General features: G+C 35.4%; 1 protein-coding gene across 2 annotated transcripts in view; it reads right to left on the reverse strand.

The window, feature by feature from the left end:
* Positions 1–3,213: 3,213 nt before the first annotated feature.
* MIER3 (MIER family member 3) overlaps positions 3,214–21,519 on the reverse strand; it is a 30,687-nt gene continuing 12,381 nt past the window's right edge. The window contains exons 4-13 of one of the 2 annotated variants that reach the window (XM_067030995.1): positions 20,322–20,456; positions 18,332–18,452; positions 17,304–17,389; positions 17,038–17,110; positions 15,119–15,270; positions 12,813–12,894; positions 11,363–11,457; positions 7,555–7,682; positions 7,329–7,471; positions 3,214–7,217 (exon numbers count right to left, since the gene is read on the reverse strand). In XM_067030995.1, the coding sequence (XP_066887096.1) occupies positions 6,760–7,217; positions 7,329–7,471; positions 7,555–7,682; positions 11,363–11,457; positions 12,813–12,894; positions 15,119–15,270; positions 17,038–17,110; positions 17,304–17,389; positions 18,332–18,452; positions 20,322–20,456 (1,473 nt within the window). In that variant the 3' untranslated portion in view covers positions 3,214–6,759. The remainder of the gene's footprint in view (positions 7,218–7,328; positions 7,472–7,554; positions 7,683–11,362; positions 11,458–12,812; positions 12,895–15,118; positions 15,271–17,037; positions 17,111–17,303; positions 17,390–18,331; positions 18,453–20,321; positions 20,457–21,519) is intronic. The other variant, XM_059061130.2, reaches the window with a different exon arrangement.

The raw sequence follows: 21,519 nt of genomic DNA on the forward strand, positions 1-21,519 counted from the left end.
TTTAACAGAAACAAAAAATAAGATTGTTTTAGCTGGTTAAGGGAAAAATGGGGCGTCATCATACTATTTACTTTATGTGAACATTTACACACACACACACACACACAGTTTAAGAGTGTAAGAGAGATTGTTTTGATATGGAATTATAGTTAAAAGATGGTGGTGGGAGGAACACCTATCCCCTATTCCACATTTCTCATATTTGGACTGCTTCCATTAGTAATTCTCCTGCCTCTTTCTCCACCCACTGGAGAAAGAGTGATTTTCTGAGATTATCTTTAGAGAAGAACTAGGCACCCATGGCCCAAACCCCTCTAGTTCCTTCTCTGTGGACTCTCCCAGCTGAGTCTGTTCTGGGCTGCTCTCTGCCCTGTGCAGGGACTGTAGTCAGCCCAGCCAGTGAAGGAGTGAGTCTAGTTTAGAGGTGGAGTATTAGTGAGCTGACCTGGCCTCAGCTCTGAAGCCACATTCTCCAGTTTTATTAGTAAGAGTTACTTTGATCTCCATCGACCTGACTCCTGCATCCAACCCTCAGTTCCAAACTTGGATAGGGAGGAGGGTGTTATTTATTGGGCCCCTCAAATCCTAACATGGCACCTATACAACCAGATTCTGACCATCTTCACTGCTACACCAACAGCTCTTCTCAGTTTATTGCAATTTCAGTGGCCTCCTAATTGCCTTCCCGGTTTCCATTCCTGCCCCTTTTACAGAATAGACCACCAAGAGGGAGTTTTTCAAACACAAATCAGATCCTGACCTGCCTCTACTCAGAACTCTTTGATTACTCCTGCTTTGGAGTAAATGCCAGCGATCTCATGTCCTGCTCACTCCACCCAGCCACACCTGCCTCCTTGCCACTCCTTGAGCCTGCCAGGCACACTCCCACCTCAGGGCTTTTGCACTAGTTCTGCCTCCAAAAACCTCCCCCCAGATGGCCATAGAGCTCATTCCCTGTCACCCTGCCTAACCAACCTATGGAAATTTACAGTCCCCAACCGCCAACCCCTAAAATCCCCATTCCATTTCTTTGTAGCATTTATCATGTATGTCCATATAAATCCATGGAAGCATCTCTTTTTCTCATGCTCGTTTGTTTTTTATTTGTGCCGCCAAGATTCTGAGAGGCCAGGGGGACTCATATTGTTAAAAAAGCCAAGCCACTTGATCAAGAAGATCCTATTACTCAGAACCTTATGTAAAATACAGAAACTTAACTCCTGTGGCCATATTAGGTATTTAGGAGTGAAGTATTGCAATGTCAAAGACTTTAAAAAAATAAGTCAGAGGACTAACCTGGTGGCGCAGTGGTTGGGAGTCTCCCCGCCGATGCAGGGGATATGGGTTCGAGCCCTGGTCCGGGGGGATCCCACATGCCGCGGAGTGGCTGTGCCCATGCGCCACAGCTGCTGAGCCTGCGCTCTACAGCCCGTGCTCCACAGCAAAGGCCACCGCAGTGAGAAGCTCACGCACTGCAACAAGGACCCAACGCAGCCAAAAATAAATAAAAATAAAATAAATTTATAAATAAGTCAGAAAAAATGCATATTATATAGAAAGAGAACAAAATATGGTAAAAAGTTAATTGTTCAATCTGGATTGTTCTTTATACTGTTATTTTAACTTTTGTCTTAAAAGTTTTATTATTTTAAGTTGGGAGAAAAGTCACCATCAGCTTAAGAGTCATCAAACATTTAGTGAATGCCTACTATGTGAAGGGTCCTGGAAGATTCAAAGAATAAAACATAGTTCCTGATGATAAAATGCTTACAATGGGACTATAAAGCATGCCCAGTACCATGACTTGGTCTGGACTGGAGAAGTGAAGATATTTTTAAAAAATAAAACATTGATTTTTTTTTTTTTAAAGAACCACTTTTTGCTTACTAGAATAACTTCTTAAGGTTTATAAATGACATATCATTTCTGACATGCTTATGAAATGCTTTTATTAATTCTACACCAGGAAACAACTTTGTGGCAGTACTGGCTTTACTTGTGTAAAAACAATCTCATCAAAATCAAGGTACACTGTAGAGCATGTGTCTCTCTAAAGTGACTATGCCAGCTATAGTAAATTAAACCTTGAAAAATGTGAGCATTTATGGTCTAGGACTATGACTTCACTGCCCTGTGCACTGTTTTGTCAGAGAACCCAGATAGCCACAGAAAAGCGAATAAAGATCAGAGATCACTTACCTGGGTGGGAAATCGTCAACAGTGCTATATCCCAGGGACTAATTTAAATTAAAAATGAAAGTGTGTATAATGAAATACCCAATTTACAGATGACATGAAATCTTTGAGAAGTCAGAGAAGCAGCTGGCTCAAAAAGCATACCATTGATGGAAATTATGGCCAAAATGGGTAAGGTCTACAAGTGACTAGATTATTCTGCTCCCACAAGGCTCTCCTCCCTCCCCTAAAAGACTAAAGCGCTATGCTCTTATATGGCGTTTGGCCGCCCTCTTGGCTGTATTCAAAACACTGGTCCTTGTACCTCCTTTGAAGGCACCTCTGTGTATGTGTCCACCAGATAGCCCTGCACATTAAGGAAGAAATGTGGTTTTACATAAGCAACTGAAGCAGAGACGTCAAAGTTTTTATCCTCCTCTTGTCCATGTACAAAATCTGGACATTATGTGCAATCTGATCACTGCATATTAAGAATGGAACTAGAGGGAGAAAGCTCTGGTCAGAGCAAGTGAAATATGGGGACAAACTTGTGAAATTAGGCTAAGGTGAGATATTTAGCTTGAAAAGATGAAGACTTAGGGAAGATATTTCTAGAGTCCACTAAACTATGAATATTATGATAAGGAAGACTAGTTTACTATAAATACATTGTCAAATAATAACATCTGATCAAATTTCAGATCTCATGTCTTCCTAAATGACAACAGTTACTGAGAACCTTGTCTGAAACATAAAAGACATTCAATAAATACTTCCTGAATGAAACTAAAAGTACGTACAGTCCTCGCTTTGGTCCTCGCTTTGGGATAGCTAGAATTTTATTATAGATGGAAATTTATTTTAGAGGAGTTAAAGAAAACTTACTTTACCTACCAATTTTATTACTTACCTATCAAATATCTTACTTACTACATCTAAAACCAACTTAACAGTTGTTAAATATCTACCCATGTGTTATAGCTTAAGAATTATTAAATAAAAATCTATTTGTGGCAAATACTCACACGAACCAAGAAAAAAAAAGATTTCCAGATTTTTATTTCTGGAACTGTACACCAGGTATTAAAGTACAACAAATACAAAATAATGCTCAAAAAAATCAGTGTTTATGTACAAATATTAAAATCAATGCAACAATAGCAACTTCCTCTTGAACATCTGATACTAAAACTTGTTCTGATTGTCACTAATCAATCTCATACTCACAGCGTACTTATTTCAAACTGGGACAATTGGAATCACTGGTCATCTAAGAGGAGTTTTAATATCTACCATATTTAACAATAAAACTAATAGTTTCCTCCTTTTAGTGAAAAAATTAAGAACTTTTTAAAAAACATAGTAATGTCAATATTTTTATAAATTATTTCAATTTCCATTTGTAGACAATGTGCTTTGAAACTCTGGGCAAACAATCTCCTTGGTGGTCAGGTTTATTTGTTGGTTTACATTCAAAGTTGAAGTATTCACTAGAGACTTTGGTTAAATTAAACAGTATCACTATGCTCTATTAGATCTGATGTTCTCAAATATTATCACCCTCAATTGTAAAAATTAAAAAGGAAACAATTGCACAATTCTTTGACCTAATTGTACACACTTTAGTATTGTTTAAACAGTATTCTACATCCTTCAAGTAAATTCAGCAGTTGACCATGACAAGAGGAAAACTAAACACTGAAAAAGCTAGCATGAAAAAGTGGAGTACAACTAACAAAAGTAAAGTATTGCTATAATCACAGCACCAGTTTCACTTCTAAATGCATCCGCTGTCCTCTTCAAACCCCCTGTACATAAAAGACACATCAGCCAACACTGCAACTGCTCACCATGGATTTTTGGTTTGTTCATACAAAAATAATATGGCAAAGGAAAAAGAAAAAAGAATTTATCACAGTTTGTTATAAGAATTGTGCTTAACACTTGATAATAAAGGCATTATTGTTTCTTCGTATGACTGCAAATCAGTTATTTTCATGCTCTCAAACGCAATTCTTCTAATAAACAGTAACAAATTCTCTGTTAAGATGCTTAAACGGAGAGGAAAAAAAACCCAGTAAATCCAGACTTAAAAGGAAATTCAATAAATAGCTATTTTACATGAATAAAGTCATAGTGGTACAATTTATGAATGTCACATCAAGCATGCACAATAATGGTATTATACATGGAGGAAGCAGTCAGAAAATATTGAATTAGATCTAAAAAGAGATGAAGACTTTACATATATATACAAAAATCTTGCAAATTATTGCCTCATTTTAACAAGGAATTAAAAGTAAACGTTACCAGCTAGTTAGCGCTCTCTAAGAGGCTAAAATCAGATTGGCGTTTAAAAATCTATTAAACTAGCTGGAAGTTATTTTTCTCTCATATCATTTCTGGATTTTGGTCAAAAATCTTTATTTAAATAACTAAAGTGTCCATTCAACTTGCTGATAATCAAAACTTTAGATAAGAAACACTGTTTCCATCTTATATCAAGATCCCAGCAATGCATAGATAAACTGAATATATTACTGCATCAGCTACTGAGAATGGGCATGTTCATTTAAGTGCAACTGGTATTAGCATTCAGTCATCTTTGTGTAAATTATTTTATACAGACCAGCCACTGTAAACCCAGAGTAAAAATTAAAGTTATAACAATGGAAGATTATGGCCAGTATCTTACTAAATTATAGGTGTATTCATTTTTAACAAAAGAAATTAGGTTCAAAGTTTAGCACAACACCACAGCAATAAGAAGCTGACAACTTGGAAAAAAATATCTGAAAGCAACATAGAACCCAGGCTACCCATTATTTTCTGTATGCATACAGGAATGCTAGACTTTAGATGTATAAATTAGAGACTGACTTTAAGTTATTAATTTAACTACTTTTCGTCCACTGTGCTAAACTAACTTTTATAGTAAATGTGCTAATGCGTAAACACTTCAAAGCAATCTTCATTAAAATGCTGCAAAGAAAAGAATACACATCATCCAAAACTCAGGATGTCATTGCAGTTCACAGTTTGTATAATAAATACCCTCCCTTTCCATCACTACTAAGGTAACTACATTCTATCTATTCATCAGCACAACCTTGAAGCGACTTATACTTACAAATATCAGCAATGTAGCCAAACATTTAAGTTTCTGCAAAGCAAGACAACTAGTAGAAATTGAAAAATTTAATTGACAGTGCAAAAAAAAAAAAAAAGTAAAATTCTGTGTTTTAACTGAACTATAAAAGCAAAGCTTATCACATCCTAATACTGCATTACATATTGTTTGAATTCACCTTATAACTTAAAGATGCATGTCTATACAGCAAAAATGGCCTAAGTTTATGACAATGGCTTCTCATTCACAATGTTTGGAATAAAAATAAAACTGAGTTTGAGATGCAACTGAACGTCAATCACTTTTTAAAACTTAAAGTGGTAACGTACCATTCTATTTCAGACAGGAACTCACATTTTTCTTGCCAGTAACTGTTCAAGCTGAACAGAAAAGTTTAAATATACTTCAAGGTTCTACTGCATTTTATGTCTAAAAATCTAAAAATCCCTCCTAAATATTAACACTTTGAACTGCACCGCTATAAAAAAACTTAAGAGGTGTCCCAAAATGTAAACCAATGAGTGGCAACATCCTAGGCTTTGTAGACTGTGCCCTGCAAGTCAACTGCCTCAGGATAAACTAAATCATCAATGACTGGTATGATTTTTATGATTACAATCTTGATAATGGTGGACAAAACCCCATCTAAATACCACACCTTCAAATGCCAAATTTTTAGCCAATAAATGAAGTTACACAGAAATCTTCCGGCAGTAAAATGACCAATTCTGTGTAAGGTAGCCCTGGTCTGGAATTCTGAAACAGGATCCAAGCAAGCGTCTTCATAATCTGCACGCAGTTCCTCGTGCTGGCTTCCATAAAGATGGACTTGCTGTTTTGTAAACTGAAGTGCTCTAGTTGAACAACATGAGAGAAGTTTCCATTTTTAAAAAAATCCTTGCATGTTTGTGCAGTTTAAAGAAACCTACCCCTGCTTTTATTTAATTAAGAAAATAAAACCAAAAAATGCTACATTGAGCAGGGATCGGGATCGGTACCTGTAAACATTGTTATTCCACTGCATCCATTACGGCAAAAGGAATTTACATGAATAGAAGCCACTCCATTCAGTTCAGAACATCTGTGCTGGTTTTGAGCTGGTGGCCTCTGTCTACAGGTTTTAAAATTGGGAGTGAGGGCAGTGGGGAACAGAAAAAAATAGAAAAAGAAGGAAGTGGGGAAGAGGTATTGGGGATGAGGAAGAGATAAGCAGAGCTTAAAGCTGCACCACAGAGTTCAATCTTAGTTCCCAACTCTGCTGATCATAGTTCATTTCCACATTTATGGATTGAAAATGAAAATACTCTTGATAAATCAAGATATAGTTCTATACATACTGACATCACTGATGTCATAGTGAAAAAAGTTCAAACTTCCAGTGAAAGACTAAGCAAACCTGATACTTTCCTGGTACTGGTACTGCACACCCACTGTTTCTGGGCCCCTCACTCATGTCACTCAGAATGAAGGGCGGCATGCTGATGCAGAGCGTGGGCACTGATGAAACCATTGGTCTCGTTGGCAGACAGACTGCCAAAGTCAGCCACAGACACGGCCATTTTGGCACTGGTGATATGATGTGTGTGATTTTCAAAGTCCACACCCAAATTATTTGCAGAAACCTCATTCATAAAGGATTCAGGAACAGCAATGCCCATTTTCAATCTCTTTGCTGCTCTTTCTGACTCTTCACTGCACATGTTCATGGGGTTTAGCTCTGAGTGATAAAATCCAGTCTCAAATAAGTTAAAACAATCACTTTCCCCATTGCTGGGCAGCGTGAGTAACTCCTCTGTTCCAACAGGCACATGATTGACTTGTCCCCGGGGCGTGCTGCCCAGTGGAGGAAAGCTATCATCCAAACAACTCACATCCGCTGGATCGCAGACGGTCGCTACACTGCTGGTCAAAGCTAAAAAAGAGACGGAAAATGGTTTGAGTAAGCGGTCTGACGTCATGCCACAGAGAGGATATAAGTCTGCCCCAAGCTATGGTAAAAAATTCAAAAAGATGCTCATGTTACCTGTCAAGTCACTGGCAGTGAAAGAGTTGAGAATGTTCAGCTGTTGATCAGGAACAGGCTCAGGTCGGTTAGATGTTAAGGCTGAAGAATTTACTGTCCCACCCAGAGCTTCTGTTTCATCTACCAAACGATCCATATAGTCCCTAAAAAACGCACCCCAATAATTTTATGACTGCATATCACAGTTAAAAACAAAAATCCCGGAAGTCAATCCCACAGTACTTACGTAACTCCAGGGTGATGGTTATATCGTTTCTTTCCAAATCTTGTCTGTTGAGCAAAGTAATCATAACGTTCAGATTTCTTCCACATATAGTAGAATGCTACACATTCAGCAACTGTTCTAGTTCTCACCTAACAAAAAAAGTTGCATTAAAAAAAAATCAACATATTCTATGCATTTTTTAATAACTATTTTTTTTACAACCCAAAGGTCTTATTTTCTATCTTCCCAATTATGAAATTCTGAACTTTTAATTAGTGAACTGTCGTTACATTTACACTATTTAATAATGAGGCTGCCTTCAAAAGCCCAAGGCTTTTTATTTAAATCAGAATGTAATAATAAATAATAAATGCATATCCAGAAATTATCTTACACCTTTACTGAAAATCTTAAAACAGTGACATCCTTTACTTTTCTTCACTGAACTTTCACTGTGATTCTGACTGTAGCAGGGGTCCTTCTTAACCCTGAGGGATCCATGAATGAACTTCATTGGGATCTATTAATTCCCAAAATTTCATGCAGGTACACTTTTCTGGGGAGAAGGGTGCAGCTTCATCAGATTATCAAAGGGTTCCATGGCCCAAGAGAGATTAAGAACCGTTTGCAAAGGGATCAGTACTCTACCGCATCTGGAATTTAAGATGATTGCCAGATATGGCAAAATTTTTTCCTTTAACATGCATTTGGCTCTTAGCGCCAACAGAGTTTGGTAAGAACAACAACAACAATAAAATCGGAGCCTCGTTCAACTTGGCTCCACATGCAGACTAGGGCTCTTCTAACTATATATAGCTAAAGGTATGAGTTCAGATGTACAGACAAAATTCTGTATCTTTACCCAATGAACACTTTCTCCTCTGCTTAATCAGTACCCAATAAGGAAGTTTCAGAATCTCTATCCTGAATAGTGAGCATGTTGTGATACAAGATCATAATATAGGAACTAGCTTTTTAAACCAAGAAATAAGGTATACCTTTCAATAAACACATTAGCCATAAGTCTTCAAAAAGAGTACAGACTTCTTGGGAACAGAGAGACCTTTCCTGTCTTATTCACTGATGTATCTCTAGAGCTTAAAATAATATCTGGTAAATGATAGAGCTTATTTGTGAAATAAATGGATATATTTCATAAGTTATTGCAAAACTGAGGTTTTATTTTGATTTAAAAGGGCAACTGTTTTATCTTTCAATAAATTAAACACTTAATCTCATCTTTGAGAAACAATAGGTTTTCATACATACAAAAATTCCAGCAAGTTATTTTGTAAATACTGACAAATTAATTCTAAAGTTTATATGCAAAGGCAAAAGACCCAGAATAGCCAACACAATATTGAAGGAGAAGAACAAAGTCGGAGGATAGATACTACCCAACTTCAAGACTTGCTATTAAGCTATCATAATCAAGATAGTGTGGTACTGGTGAAAAAATAAACAAATACATTAATGGAACACAATAGAGAGCCCAGAAACAGACTCACACAAATATAGTCAACTAATGTTTGACAAAGGAGCAAAGGCAATTCAGTGAAGGAAGGATCATCTTTTCAACAAACAGCGCTAGAACAAGTGGACATCTATATCCACCTTTCACAAAAACTCAAAATGGATTATAAGACCTAAAAGTACACTACAAAACTGTAAAAGCTCCTAGAAGAGAACACACGAGAAAACCTAGATGACATTAGGGATAGTGATGACTTTTTAGGAACAACAATACAAGCACAATCTGTGAAAGAAAAATTGATAAGTTGGACTAATTAAAATTAAAAACTTCTACTCTGCAAAAGACACTGTTAAGGGAATGAAAAGACAAGCCAAAGACTGGGAGAAAATATTCAAAAATCACACATATTTTTTTGGACTGTTATCCAAAATATATAAAGGACACTTGCAATTCAACAACAAGAAAACAAACCACCCAATTAAAAAATGTGCTAAAGACCCTAACAGACACCTCACTGAAGAAGATATATAGATGGCGAATAAGCATATGAAAAAATGACCCACATATGTCATCAGGGAAATGCAAATTAAAACAAGATACCACTACACATTTTAGAATAGCCAAAATCCAAAACAATGACACCACCAGATACTGGCAAGGATGTGGAGCAACAGGAACTCTCTCATTCATTGTTGGTAGGAATGCAAAATGGCACAGCCACTTTGGAAGACAGTTTGGCGGTTTCTTACAGAACTATCCATACTTGCTTAAAGAAAAAGAAAAAAAAAAACAAAAAACCAATGTAAAGCATTATACTCCAATAAAGATGTTTAAAAAAAAACCCAAAACAACAACAACAACAAATATCCATACTCTTACCATATCATCCAACAATCACACTTACTGGTATTTACCCAAAGGAGTTGAAAACTTATGTCCAAAAAAACCGCTGCACATTGATGCTTATAGCTGCTTTACTCGTGACTGCTAAAACTTGAAAGCAACCAAGATGTCCTCCAAAAGGTGAATGGATAAACAAATTGGTACATCCATACAATGGAATATTATTCAGTGATAAAAAGAAATGAGCCACACTAAGACTCCATGCTCCCAACGCAGGGGGCCCAGGTTCGGTCCCTGGTCAGGGAATTAGATCCCACCTGCTGCAACTAGAAGTTCACATGCCGCAACTAAAGATATCGTGTGCCGCAACTAAGACCAATATAGCCAAATAAATAAATAAATATTTTTTTAAAAAAAAAGAGAGAGAGAAATGAGCCACAAAAAAACATGGAGGAAACTTAAATGCATATTACTAAGTCAAGAAGCCAATCTCCAAAGGCTACATACTGTACGATTCCAATTATATAACAAGGGATTTTTTGATCAGTGAAACTATTCTGTATGATACTACAATGGTGGATAGGTGTCGTTATAACAACACAAAGAGTGAACCTACTGTAAACTATGAACATTGGGGGATAAAAACATGGCAAAGTAGATTTACCAGTTGTAACAAATGCACCACTCTGGTGGGGGGGGCTGGTGCAGGGAAGCCGTGTGTGGGTGGGAGCAGGAAGTACATGGGAACTCTCCATACTTTCTCCTCAATTCTGCTGTGAACCTAAAACTGCTCTAAAAATAAAGTCTATTATTAAAAAGTGTGTGTATATTCTAACAGTTTGGGATAATTAAATCTCATTAAAATATGCTTTGCTTATTCTTTCTTTTTGTCCTAAGGAACATAGGATTCTAAAATATTTAGGTGGATAGGTCAATATTCTATGCCTATTGCTTTTTTTAAATTTTAAATTTATTTATTATATTTATTTGTTTTTGGCTGCATTGGGTCTTCGTTGCTGCATGCAGGCTTTCTCTCGTTGCGGTGAGCGGGAGCTACTCTTCCTTGCAGTGCGCAGACTTCTCATTGCAGTGGCTTCTCTTGTGGAGCATGGGCTGTAGGTGCGCAGGCTTCAGCAGTTGGGGCACATGGGCTCAGCAGTTGTGGCGCGTGGGCTCTAGAGCGCAGGCTCAGTAGTTGTGGCGCACAGGCTTAGTTGCTCTTGTGGTATCTTCCCAGACCAGGGCTCGAACCCATGTCCCCCGCATTGGCAGGCGGATTCTTAACCACTGAACCACCAGGAAGCCCCACCTATTGCTTTTTAAACTAGATTTTATATTTCAGAGCAGTTTTGGGTTTACAGAAAAATTGATTAGAAAGTAACAGAAATGTTAATAGCAGGGGAACATTAACAAGTTATAGCTTTTTTTCCCTACCCAAGAGGCTCATAAATTCGTTGCTTATATTCACTGTAATTATTAAGCAATTTCTCTATATTAATTTGCCTAACTTACCTTATTCTTCTGTATAAGATGAAAATCTTTTCCAAAAAGCATGAGTGCATGTTCAAAGCTCCGGCATTCTTCTTCTGTCCATGCAGTCATTCCTTCTAAAGAAATTTTAAAACAAAATAAATTGGCCTCAAAACTCTTATATATATATAAATGACTGATTTACTTTCAGTATGTTTTCCTAATAAAAAGGCTATAAACTTCTACACACACACACACACACACACAAGTTCTTTATGTGGAGATTTTAGTTAGTAATCTTAACTAAAAAAATCTAGAATATCAAAATATAAACAACTGTTTTTTCCCCTCTGCGTGATGAGACAAGAATTTTATATTTTTTTCTATAATTCATGCACAGTGTTTTTCTGATTTTTTTAAGCAATGAGCATGTTTTTTAATTAGGGGAAAAAAAGGTTATTTTCTTTATAGAAAAAAAAGCCTTACTTTGGTCTTATGTCAAAACCATAAGCTCTTTAATTGGAGACCATAAATAATCAACACATATTTATTTAGAGTCAGACATATTTATTTAGAGTCAGTTTGCAGAGTGCTACACTATAGGAATATAAAGGGAATAAAAAACAGCCCATGCTCTCAAAAGACTAAATCCCATTCAACTTCCTGGCAGATGTCAATGTTGATGAATCAAATCCACTTGGGGCAGAGGAGACCTGAAGTGCCTCACAATGGGGACCAGGTCCCCAAAGCCATTAAGAGTAGCCAACCACAAAGGTGAAAACTTTGTTCAGAGTTTTGAGAGGTTAAAGTAATTTTTTCAAAGAAGCTGCTTTTACAAGGAAACATTTCAACAGACTATCTCACCTACAAAGTTTAAATGTACTGTTTCCAGCTTTTATATTTTTCCAAGTCATTTATATAATATTAGTAAGCATTATTTCACTCTACATATACTTAATGAAAGCTATGGTGCATGCAATTGATTTATATAATGACAAAAATACTGAAATTAAAGTTAACCATTTTCCTTGACACACACAAACCAAAACCTAAGCACTACAAAAATGTTATTACATGATTACTAAACATACACTTCTTGCAATAAATTGAATGGAATATATTATACATGTTTCTTTTTTTAAATCTTTAATCTCCTTTTCATTTCCTGTCTGGTTTAAGAAAAAGAAAAAACAACTTTTTTCCCCCAATGAAATCATAAAATCATTCTTATTAATTACTTTGGATATATTGTCATCTCTGGGGTCTGCTTTGTTCTGGAGGTGACAGGGGGGTAACTAATTTGTATTTGAACAATCTCTGGTACGTCTAAAAATAGAGGGCAAGAAAAGGAAAAAATTATTTGCTATGAAGATGAAAATAGATCTTATACAAAAGTGTTATAGGATTGCTCCGTCCTTTATACTTTGCTTATTCTGATCCCCAAATGACCATCCCCTATCATTTCCCTCTCTTGATCCCAAGTGTTTCTTACCTTGAGAGGCCTTTCCGTTGCAGCAGTACCTTTCAATTGCTTCCTTTATATTATGGTTACACTTGAGAAGTTCATATAATGCCTTAGGGCAAGGGAAAAAAAACTATTCAATAAAACTTACCAAAAGTTCATACTTGAAAAAAAAAACAACCAAAAACAAACAAACAAACAAAAACAGGTATATTGTAAGAGTCCTGACAAATACTAGCTGAAGTGCTCTCTGATCTCAGGACATTTGAAGCGTATATTTGCCCAGACATTTAATCTACATAACTATCCTTAGATTGACTCTGGTATCCGAAGAGTCTGTTCATTCTGATTCTACCTCTCAGAAGTCATCTCCCAGTATCATTCCTCACTTTTTTTTTTTATTGCCAGGCCTTCTGAGCTGGGAGACTATCCCTATTTTAAATGACTATTTCTAGTCGGGAAAAGTAAAAAATTATGGTCTTCTCTCTTGATAGCACCTTCTGCCTGCCTTTTAGAGTTTTAATAAAAGAGAATAGCAGCAGGCCTGGAATAGAAGGATGGATATTTCAGTGACTGGAGTTTATAGTTATTTCCATCTACTATGGAAGATATCATTTTTTAAAAATTAGAATTTCTTCCCATTAAATCTGTTTGGAATTATGATATACTAAATAGCAGCAGACAGAACTCAACTGAAAGTTAAATAATAATCCACCTTCCCAAGTAAGTTTCAAGAAAGGCAAGGATATTAGTAAACCTATTAATACATCAATAGGTTAATAATCAATACATTAATAATCAATCATTAAAAACAATCTCAACAGCTGCTAAAAAAGCTTCAGATAAATCAGTACCCATTTCTATTTTTAAAAAGACAAAACCTGTAACAGTTATTAAGTAGATGGATACTACCTTACTGTAAGAAAGACAGCCTATATCAAACCAAGGCTGGTATTATTCTTTTTAAAAAATTTTTGGCCACACCCCGTGGCATGTGGGATCTTAGTTCCCTCACCAGGGATTGAACCCGTGCCCCCTGCATTGGCAGGCGGAGTCTTAACCGCTGGACTGCCAGGGAAGTCCCAAGGCTGGTATTATTCTTAATGTAAAAACCTTACATGTATTATCTTCCATCAAAAGCAGGCCTCAAACCACTGTAACTACCAAAAGTCTCTGAGAGTTATGGCTAATGCAGTAAGACATATTCTAGGAATAAGAGATATAATAATGGTAAGGAAGGAACAAACGTATAATTCAGTAATGACTTTAAAACTAGAAAACCTAAGAGAAACAACTGAAAAATCATTATACTAAATTAAATAGTTTCAGTAGCTTGAGAAAAAAATTTTTTAATTTATATTTCTCTAAATCAACAATATACAAATATAATAGTGATCCCATTTACAGCAGTGCTAACTACTGTATTTAAAAATAATGAGGAATTAATTAGATGCATGTGATATTTAAACAAGCAAAAACATTTGAGTGATTAAAAAAAAGTCAAATACACAGAGAATCAGAACATGTTCTTGAAGTAGGTTTTATGTTTTAAAGGTACTAATTCTTCCAAAATTAATTTATAGTTTTAATGGAACATCAGTAGAAAAAAGCCAATGGGATTTCTCTTTGACGGCTGACAAAACTACTTTGAAGTTCAGCTACTTTGACTTCTCTCTGTTATTCGGAAATACAAGTTTGAGTCCACCTATCTCTAGGCACTCATTAGTTAGGATTAGCTAGGCTGGAGATAGAGTGAAAAGGTATATGAGAGGGGCAAACAACGTCAGAGAGAAAAAACCCTAACAGGCAATACTTCCACCCCTAACCCACACACCATCAGGAGCGTCCTCCATCTACAAGCACACAGTATTTAATGAATGCTCCTAAAGCAAAATTATACACTCTTAATAGACATAAACTTTAATCACATCCTGAATAAAGCTCAAGAATAATCCAAAAAATAACTTTAACATAAAATCTAAAAGTCTGACCACAGAGAATGTTTAAATAAACAATGGAACATACAGACATCAAGAATGAAGTATTAAAGACATCTCAATGGCAAAGAAAATAAGACTAAGTGATTAAAAGGATATAACATGGTAAGTAAAGTAAAATATACGTGTGTATACAGAAAAAAAGGCCAGAAGAAGACATGAAACAATATAACAGTTATCATTAGGTCTTGGGATTTTTTTTTAAACCAGTATTTTCCAAGTTTTAAAAATCAGAAAGAGATAGCCAGTTCATATGTAAGAAATATTTGAATCAAATATAAGAAAATCAAGAAGATACTATATTGGTTAGCTGCTGTTTCAACAAAAGTTGATGTATACCTGTTCATTGTCCCTTGTGTGTGTTCCTGCAGAAATCCTATCCATTATTTTTTCGTTTCCAGTTCTTAATGAGGTCTCAACGAGGTACTCCTTAACTTTGCTCTCCAAAACCACACCAGGACGCCAAAGTAATTGGTCTTCATTTTCATACACTGATAAAGAAAATCCCATCAACACATTAAAAGTAGTGAACACACTTAAAGTTGTATACAAAACTGTTTTTCCTCTTCCTACACAAGTAACTAACTTTGAGGACATCAGTAATCTGACTGTCTGGCAAGCTGAGTCTTTCATTAGTAAAGGTTTAGAACAATTTTTTTTTAACTTTATTAAGATCCAAGTATTCCAGCCAGTAGAGCAAGTAGCTTTTTTGGTGATTGGATTTACTAACAAGTTAGAAGGCTTTCTATGACTAGTAGTCTAATATAAAACCTGGTAGTGGTGTCTTATATTCTTCTAATGAGGGGGTAAAAATAACCTGTGTAAATTCTTTAATAACCTTATTGCAATTTTCTCTTAAACTCCCTAAATGGCTCTATGAAAATGTCTACAGGTTAAAAATTGCAGACAAATTAAAACAAACAAAAATAAGTAATACTCAAAATATCTGCCAATACTGAAATACCTAGGAAAGATATATTTTACCTTTACTGATTTCTTCCCAAAAGGTAAATTTTTATTTTAAAAAGGAAGCAAAAAAATAAAATAAGAAGGAAGCAGACTAATTAAAAATGGAAAAAAATGATAAACAGTAAGATAAGTAAACTTTCCACCTCTTAGAGAAGCTGATATTTAATAAGCGAAATGACACTAAAACAAACCGTATATTTTATTAACGCAAACACTGTTGCCATACTGAAGGTTTCTACTTCACACAATAAAGTCATACAGATAGCCCAAGTATTTACCCCATTGCTTCAACTGCAATCCATCCTTCAATTGTAAAATAACTACTAAATATAGCGAATAAAAGTAATTTACTGAGAGCTCACTATGCAGCAGAGACCGTGGTAAGTGCTTTACATTCACAACTGTATGAGGCAGGCATTTCTATTCCCAATGAGCAGGAAAGTTAAAAATAAAGTGTGCCTGTGAAGCAATAAGACTGACTTTTGAGGTAAGTTTCTGGAACCAGTTTCATAAAGAAAGTTTGGTCAAAACTGAAATAGGTAATATAGTCTGTTTATTCCCTCAAAAGATAGAGAAGGTATACGTTCCTTTCTGAAGGTATAGAACTGAGAGAATATTACCTCCGCTATGTTTCATCAAAGGACCAGCAGCTGCTGAGCATGTACTTTGCCCATGGCCAAATCTACGTGTTTCCCAAGTTCAGCTAGGAAAGTGTACCTGGATTTTTACTTCCCACCACCTCACCCCTCCATATTTTCAGAACCAGCTATAGTTGGAATCTACCAAAAATGTGAGGAAAACTGATTACACTTAAGTAGGGTTATATAACAAAAGCAACAGAATCTTTACATTCTACCACCTTATCTTTCAGGGCTGGGGCAAGAGAATTTCTTCTAGCTTCTTTTTTCCTTAAGCGTTTCTTCCCGAGAGGATTATATTCCTAACGTTCTCATTATCTCAGGTGATAGGATGCTACCAACTTCCACTGCAGTGGGATGTAGGCCAAAGAGTTGCACTTTAAGAGCAGCTCCATTATTTTAACAGGTGCTTAGCATACTGAGTAAGAAGCACTGTAAGGGGCCAGGGTTGGGGGGAAGGGGGCGGTAGTTCTCTGAGTCTCATGGTTAATTAATCTCATGATACATTACTCCTAAGTCAGGCCTAATTCTTCCCTGACTCCAAATCTATCTTTATACTCACAGGATGAGCATACAATCAGATATTTAAATAAACATACTGAGCAGTAATTTGGCTTACCAAATATTATCAAAATTAAAAGCCTTCCTTACCTTTCTCATTACCAGCATACTCTCCAAGATAAGGTGGAATCTCTGCTTGATATTGTAAACCAATCATTATTTCCTACAGGAAAATTTAGAAGTAAAAACAACTTATTACAAAAATAAATATTGAAAAAAAAAATGTTCCAATTCATTAATCAGTTACTACAAATCTAAAGTTATCTCGCAAAATTATCATAAATTATTTCAGAAGTGTTTTTAAAAGCTACTTTAATCCAAATGGTCTACTAAATTATGATGGTAACTTAACATACCTTCCTCAAATCTTCAGGTGAGTTACCACTGTCTGTTTCAACATCTTCAACCTCTGATTCTTTATCTCCATCACACGTAGTATTTGCTTAAAAGAAAGTTAAATTTTAATAAAGGGTTTGTTGTCTATCTTTGCAGCACTTGAAAGAGTGCCTGATATTTTATATTTTACTTATGATAAAGATTTGTTGAATAAATGAGATCAGCACAAATATACTAAACCTCTTGTACTATTCTCACATTTTGAAACTAGTCAAAACAAGACACTGAAAACACGAAGAAAGTACATAGTATCCTTATAATTATCTGGTGTACGGTCATATAGTTTGGAGAGGCAAGAGGAAAACCACTATGGTCCCCTTAAAAAAAGAAGGTAAAGCACTAGATTACACTGATTACATTAATCCAGAGTGAGACATACACAAAGAGCTGCACATTGAGTCCATGAAAATTATCTTTTTGCACACATATGTGTATGTGTATTAGAACTTGTTATCTGAACAGTTCTTCTACCACAAAAATACCTGAGAAATAAGCAAGACTGCATATAACAAATTATTTCAGTTCAAAGACCTTTTAAATATTACTGATAATACATTAAGGGATAACACCAAGAACTAAAAGAAAAGGATTAAATAAATCACTAAAAATAAAAAATACTTTTGGAGCAACTGATGGTAGTTTTCAAACTGATGGTAGTTTACCAGGAGAGTAAGAGCCTTTTAACAGAAATCCAAAAAATGTCTATAAAATTTCATGGCTGAACTAAGATTGGTTGCCATAGTAACAGGTGAGTCTTGGGAAAGAAAACAGCCCTGCAAAACCAAGCAAATGCTTTTGTTTTTAAAGAGCATATTAGTTTACATCTCCCCCAATAAAAAAAGGTTATAATCTTGTTCAGATTATAATAGTATTTTATTTCAATTAAGTAAAACACTCAGATATTCTGACATAACTACAGAATGTAACAAAATGTACTCAAGCTACAGTATCAGTGCTACTACTAATCAGTAATGATTGGATTTCTTACATCGTAAAGGTCTAGGGAAGAAATCGGAAGTTTCATGGGAAGTCACAGATGGTGTCAGATCATCGGCAGAAGACTGAGTTTCCTCATCGTCACCTGACAATAGGTCTTTTGCTATTTCCTCCTATAAGAATAGGAATGCAATGCTAGGGTTAGAAATGATTACATCCCATCAATTTTGAAAAAAAAGTCTTTATAACATTATTCATAAACATTATGGTATTATAATACAATTATACAATTAAGAACTAACTGAAGTCTCAGTTTTGAGAAGAGTACATTTGAAATTCTCCTATAATTCACGTACATAATTAGTTAATAATATTTACTAGTTAATTATATATAATATTTAATGCTATACTATTATACATTTATGATATAATAAACAATTTGCTTAATTTGTGGGTATGTAGAGAACTTATCTGAAGCGGTAGACTAATTTTTAGTGAATTTACAACAAAAATAATCTTACTTCTAAGTGGTTAAAAATTAAGCTCACTTTCTGCCAACTTAAATAACTAAAAGAAAACAAAAAAGTCTCCAAACTCCACTCTTCCGATAATTTGTTAAAAGTCCAACTAATGTAAATAGAGCTGCAATGAACATTTTGGTACATGACTCTTTGAATTATGATTTTCTCAGGCCAGGACATGGAAGCAACCTAAGTGTCCATCAACAGATGAATGGATAAAGAAGATGTGGCACATATATACAATGGAATATTACTCAGCCATAAAAAGAAATGAAACTGAGTTATTTGTAGTGAGATGGATGGCCCTGGAGTCTGTCATACAGAGTGAAGTAAGTCAGAAGGAGAAAAACAAATACTGTATGCTAACACATATATATGGAATCTAAGAAAAAAAAATGTCAGGAAGAGATTAGTGATAGGACGGGAATAAAACACAGACCTACTAGAGCATGGACTTGAGGATATGGGGAGGGGGAAGGGTAAGATGTGATGAAGTGAGAGAGTGGCAGGGACATATATACACTACCAAATGTAAATTAGATAGCTAGTGGGAAGCTGCCGCATAGCACGGGGAGATCACCTCTGTGCTTTGTGACCACCTAGAGGGGTGGGGTAGGGAGGGTGGGAGGGAGATGCAAGAGGAAAGAGATATGGGAACATATGTATATGTATAACTGATTCACTTTGTTGTAAAGGAGAAACTAACACACTGTTGTAAAACAGTTATACTCCAATAAAGATGTTAAAAAAGTCCAACTAATGCACCACTCCGATTAGTAATATAATTTTAAAAGAAACAGTTCAGAATTAATTTTTATGTAAGTATATAGTCATCCTTGTGCCTGGTACATAGTAGGCACTCAATATTTGCTGAATGACTATGGTCATTAAGGTTTTTGGTACATTAACATCACATTTAATTGAAAAGTGGGAACAACATAACTCACAGGAAGATGTGGAGTCCTCTCCCTGCCTGAGACCTGAAAGATGAGGAAAGTTTCCCAGGGATCTGTTAGCAGAGACCATGACTGAATTCTCCTTGGCAGGGACTAGGCCTCCCCTACAACCAGCCTATGTTAAACACATATCACTGAGGCCTTGGCTGCTATGGCCTCTGTCACTCCCAGAGCCCAAGAAAACAGAACTTCTCTCCAACCACTCCATACCTAAGCCAGATTGGTTTGAAAACTTCTGGGAGATTCATTAATCAATGCATTCAAGTGTCCACAGGATCAAAAGAAGTTAGGGCAAAATCTAAGTTTAGATATAGTATGTCTACACAGGAAAGATAGAAAGTTATGGAAGAATACTCAAATATGCAAAGTATTATGAAGCTATTACTACTTTTAAAGTAGTGAGATCAAAGCCAAACAATATTCAAATCAGTCACCAAAATGATAAGAGCAATGCATCCATACGAAGTTTACAATTCAGAATTATGAAATGCTTTAAATTAAATAAACTAATAAAAACTGTCAATGGTAACAGATTTGGAATTTTTTTCTACATGCTTGTACTTACTTTGTCTAGTGTCATATCTGGTAGTTCATCTGCAAGTTCACTTGGGGAGCTATTTGCACTGGAATTTGCAACTGCTGGAATTGTAGGTTCATAGCCATAGAATGCCAATAAATCTTCTAGAGGCATGTTTCCTTCCTATTCAAGCCAGAACACAAACATGAACTCAGCAGATGCCACAATGCTGAACCTCAGATAAACCTTGATGCCATTAATGTTCATAAAGCACATTATCAGAATAGCAGTACCAAATTAAAACCAATGCTTTTTGTAACTGTATCCAGAAAACAGGATCAAACACCTAGAGCTATAATTAACATATGAACAAAAGTCTAACAATTAACATCTTAGTTTTCATTTTCCAGCATCATTTTACTTTTTAAAAACTTCCTCAAATACGTGCCTTAGTGCAGACTTCTTTTTAGCTTTTACATTACTATAAAGATTCGTCTTGAAAACATTTCCAATTAATCAATCAATAACTTCACATAATTTTTAGCTTGTTTCCTTGAAATTAACAGTTGACCACTTGGTTTATTCTTCATGTTATTTAGCACATACCTAATGAGAAACCTTTGCTAAACATTTACTAACACTATTATGTTTATATATTAATGTTCAAGATACAGTTATCCTTTGATATTCCTACTATTGTATCTATATTCTATCAGTTGTTTTTTTCCTACAACTGTCGGATGAAGTTTGCATTACCACCATCTTACAGATGAGAAAATTGAGGCTTAGTTCTGGGTTCGAATCCCAGGTCCCTAAGTTCTCTTACTGGCAGTGCTGCTTTGATAAAATTACAGACTCTGGCTGCAGGGCTACCTGTGTTATGAATACTTATGCCATGTCACATAGTGGCACCCAGTCATTGTTTTTTCCCTCCACTAATCTGAAAATAAGTGCTATATTTTCTTTTTTAAAGTATTTTAATTCAACCACTAAAATGCATAGAACTATTTATAATTATAATTTAAATAACTTCAAAACCATATATTCATGAACCAGTTAATTTCTTAAATATTTTAAAGACGTTTATGTACATCTATTAAGAGATTCACTTTTAAAACTAGCTTACGGTTTAATTTTCCCTTTAAAAAAAATATCTAAGTCATGAAGCACACAGCATGAAAACATGAAAGCAGAGTATGCAAAACATGCCTACAGTTGATCACGAAGTGAGCTGTGCAGAGCCAGT

Source organism: Kogia breviceps, chromosome 4, assembly GCF_026419965.1.
Source record: "Kogia breviceps isolate mKogBre1 chromosome 4, mKogBre1 haplotype 1, whole genome shotgun sequence".
Classification (NCBI taxonomy): Eukaryota; Metazoa; Chordata; class Mammalia; order Artiodactyla; family Physeteridae; genus Kogia; species Kogia breviceps.